The sequence below is a fragment of the Sinocyclocheilus anshuiensis genome, unplaced genomic scaffold (genome assembly GCF_001515605.1).
Source record: "Sinocyclocheilus anshuiensis isolate Anshui unplaced genomic scaffold, SAMN03320099.WGS_v1.1 scaffold86, whole genome shotgun sequence".
Lineage (NCBI taxonomy): Eukaryota > Metazoa > Chordata > Actinopteri > Cypriniformes > Cyprinidae > Sinocyclocheilus > Sinocyclocheilus anshuiensis.
Genome location: NW_015547662.1, coordinates 3,824,713 through 3,828,861, shown reverse-complemented (window position 1 = coordinate 3,828,861; position 4,149 = coordinate 3,824,713). Strand labels below are relative to the sequence as shown.

At 36.4% G+C, this 4,149-nt stretch overlaps 1 protein-coding gene across 1 annotated transcript in view; it reads right to left on the bottom strand.

Moving 5' to 3' along the window:
* The window catches only part of LOC107702388 (mediator of RNA polymerase II transcription subunit 28-like), a 17,416-nt gene extending 16,578 nt beyond the window's left edge, over nucleotides 1-838 (bottom strand). The window contains exons 1-2 of the mRNA XM_016504693.1: nucleotides 633-838; nucleotides 231-297 (exon numbers count right to left, since the gene is read on the bottom strand). Coding sequence (XP_016360179.1) covers nucleotides 231-297; nucleotides 633-791 — 226 coding nt within the window. The 5' untranslated portion in view covers nucleotides 792-838. The remainder of the gene's footprint in view (nucleotides 1-230; nucleotides 298-632) is intronic.
* Nucleotides 839-4,149: the final 3,311 nt, after the last annotated feature.

Genomic DNA, 4,149 nt, shown 5'->3' with positions numbered 1-4,149 from the left:
TTTTTTTTTTTTTTTTTGCTTCATCTGTATATATGTACTAAAAGGGAACTATGGTAATTTAATGGTATTTTTTAAAGCATCTTGTAGTATAAGGTATATATTTGAATATGGTAAGTATTACATATTTATCAAAGTTCCCTGTTATTACTATCTCATATAATAGCACGGGGATGCAGCCATGTTTATATATAAGTAACAACAGAAGAGAGAGGAGGAAAAAATAAAATTACCAGTCCTAATTTCTTCCTGGTCTGTTCCGTTCACATAATCTTGACTGACAAGAGATGCAAAACACGCCTGTGATAATGAAAAACATTAAAGGACGGATGATTAAAAGACAAACTCTAGAATAACACCACCAGATTATATAGACTAAAATATTAACTAATAACAACTCCAGTGACAATGTAATGGACATAACTGACACCGTTTCGATCAACAACCAATCAATTAATTAATTTCTACTGCATGCATAAAACCTGTACTTATATAAAATAAGAATACATTCATATTAAATATAAAAAAAAGGTTGAGAGCGTGTATAATAAGTTGATCTATCTAGAAGCAGTCAATCTTGTACAGAAAACCTATCACTGGCACGTAAGCAGCAGCAGTTTTCTCGATCTCCTCACCTCGAAAGAAGCTTCCAGTTCATCTACTAATGTGTTATTTGTCCCTCTATTACCGGGAGGACCTGTGAGGAGCCCTGGCTGACCTGGACCGCCGGGACCTGTAGGTGCATGAGGTCCAGGAGGCTGCTGACCAGGAAACATTCCGCCCATAGACGCCATTTCTCCACTAACAGCAACTCGTCTTCTTCGTGTGCGTCAGAAGACGCGGCAGGCTATTGAAGGTGTAAAGTATCGCCACCTACTGCACAGGACGAGCAACGCAGTTCATGTATTCATGCTATTAAAAAAAGACAAATGTTACAAACAAGCAAATTTCCACCACCGTCATTTCCACTAAAGACTGCTACACATCACAATCGCATTTCAATTTTCAAGCTCTTCAACATTATTAACCTTCTATGGCATGCATTATGTTCTAACCATGAAATAATTTTTTCAAATAAGTTTTTATTACATGAAATAGCTTCAATCATACAAATCAAAACAGATGAATAAATAAATAAATACTAAGGGAAACGTTGCTATTGCAACGCTGTACCACAATGGAAAATGGTAAAAAAAAAAAAAAAAAAGTAGATGATTTTCTTTTCTATTTAAATGCACAGTTCTTTTAGAAACAGGCAGATTTACTGTAGATACTCGGAACTCATGCAAACCAAAAATAAGTAGATCCCTATCATTTAACCTTCACTGAAAGCTAACTCATCCTCACTCTCGTCACATGGAAGAGCTAACTCTGCACTCTTCCGTATAATATTGCTGTATTCATTTTCTGAAAAGAAGTAATTTTGTTATTTATACATAAATACAACTACAATAAGCACTTCAGATAAATAAATAACTGCAATCATATTATTGATGATACTAGCTATAAAAAATCCCAACGTGGAAATACATTACTGCAATTCCACTGTGGTACAGCATTGAATAAAAATACTTAACAAAGATGGTGCAAAAATCCACTTTGAAAAGAGATGTATAGAAATGAGGTTAATGTAATAGCATGTAATAATTCATGACATGGATTTTTATATTTTAAGGTTGAAAGGGTCATGTACATAAAAATTATACATGTAAAATGTCTCCAAGACAGATTGGATAACACAATGAAAAAAGTTGAAATCTGTTTTAATAAAATCAAGTAAGCTGCCCAAACTTCATATCTGTTACTGATTCTTATTCTGTATCCATAGTGACCTGAAAACCAGACTTTGTATTTCAGCTTCGTGCCATTGCACATTGCTCATTACACACGCACGGATGAATAACAGCTCAAAATTCGCTCTTTTCACCTCTCCACTGACTTGGGCCTCTTAAAGAAAACTTGAGCAAAAGAACCTGCAGCAGGCAGATAAAAACTTACAGTTCGCACAAACAGGTCAAAGAGAAAGTTCACTGACATTTAAAAGAGCTTGAGCTCCAGAGCTATACGTCTAATAAAATTGGCAGAAATATCTATAGAGCATCTGTCTAGTTGTCATTAAGTGTTAGAAGAGTGTTTCAAAGCCTCTTCAGTGAGCCGTGGGTTTCCAGTAATCTACTTCATGTTTAATGTCAAAAGGAAAAAGAAAGAAAGAAAATACAATGATAGAAAACATTTCTGGAAGAGCTAGTGAACCTTTGAAGTAGAGTAAATCTCTTCAGTTGTTTTGCATCATTACAGTATATATAAGGGAATATTGACTTTTATCCATAAACACGCACTTGAACGCACTTTTATTCACTACTTTCTTCCACCAAGTGGCACTGCTCTGTTCAGTAAGAGAGATTTCACAGGGTGCATTGGAACTAATTCCACAGCTTTTGTCAAATAGGTTTATTTTTAAACGCCAAATTCTGAGACCTTAAAGTCTTGGCTACAAAAAGATACCGAACATTTCTACTTTTAGTCTATCGTTCAGAAACTTAAAAACACTATTTACAAAGCAGCTAAAATGTAAAGGTAACTGGATGAATTGTATCGGCTAAATGTTCTCTTAAAATGCATGTGACAAACTGAACTTGCATTGACCTGATGTCTTTGTCTTGAGGACACAATTCAATCTTTCGGTTAAAATCTATCATCTATAGTTGACTCTTGCCTGGGTGTATGCCAGTGTGATTTACTGTGTTCACTTGTTTATCTAACAGCTATTATATGATATTGAAATTTCAGTTTGGTGGACATAATTCTCTGTCATTTATGAGTGTTTTGAACTACAGTAGGCTATATGATTGAAACCATCATGTGACATTTCCCTGTGACAACTTGCCCCGGTCACCCCTATATTTTTCCTATCCACATTTTTCCTGTAGTAAAAATGAGCGCGGCCATTTGTACATTTTATGGGTCTGGCTTCCGGTCTCCTCTGCATCCAGCTATTTTTAGCTGTACAAAACAATTCGTTTTGCTGCTTGATATTGAAAATTGGTGTGTCTTATCATATTATTTTAATGTATCATCTTATTTATGAACACACTGGTTTGTAGTGCAAACAGTTTTACCGTTTACTGCACGTTGTTATTCTCCTCGTTATTTACCTATAGTGGTTAATGATCCGGAAGTCTCACCCATAGGCTTACTTCTGCGTTGAAGAAAAAGGTGGATACCCAACTAACGGGGAACGTCCTCAGAACTTTAGCTAATAGTCTGGCAAGATTCTCTGAAAGTTCTAAACAAACATTCTTCCAGAAACGTCAGTAGAATGTTGGCTCAAAGTTATCTGGTTTTAATAGGCCTAACGTTCTGAAGACACACACACACACACACACACACACACAATGTTATTTGTACTTAGTTCTTGAGACTTTTTTTCTGACATGTATTAACATTAATCGTTTAGTGGACGCTTAAGCGACTTGGATGTTTGTATGTTTTTTTTAAACGTTGCAGAACGTTTCAAAAACGTTTCATCTAACGCCTAACCAGGAATTTGTTTTGAAAACATTAAAGGTGACGTAAAATGAAAATCTGACTTTTCCAGGTTTTAAGTGCTATAATCAGGTCCCCGGTGCATCTACGAACCAAGGAAACATGAAAAAGATTAACCCAGTAACTTTGTTTTGGTAAGCCTTTTTCTGCAAGCGTCTGAGAACACGACGGCGTCTGATTTCGCTCCCCTAGTGACGTGGCAAAGGGATCTCATTATAATATTACCGCCCCTTAATCTGTAAGTTTACACCCACGGCGCCGTCATTTTGATTTCGCAAGCGACAACGGTGCACCAGCTCTAATGCCATGGCGAAAGTTTGAGCAAAACATGCTAACTGTTCTGTGTTTGGCTGCACAGACGAGCACAGAACACTGTTTAGAGTCCCAGCCTCAGAGGAGACAAGACAGCAGTGGATTTATTGATTTATTTACTGTAGGCTATATTGCTGCTGCCACACAGATCTAAAATAAACAAGCGATTTATTTCCCAGCTGTTTACCTTCACAGACATAACCCACTGTTTTTGTAACTGGTGTGTTTTTAACATAAACTTGTGTGAATGAGAACTTAGTTTAGTACTCACATGCTGTGACAGCCGCTTTCTGT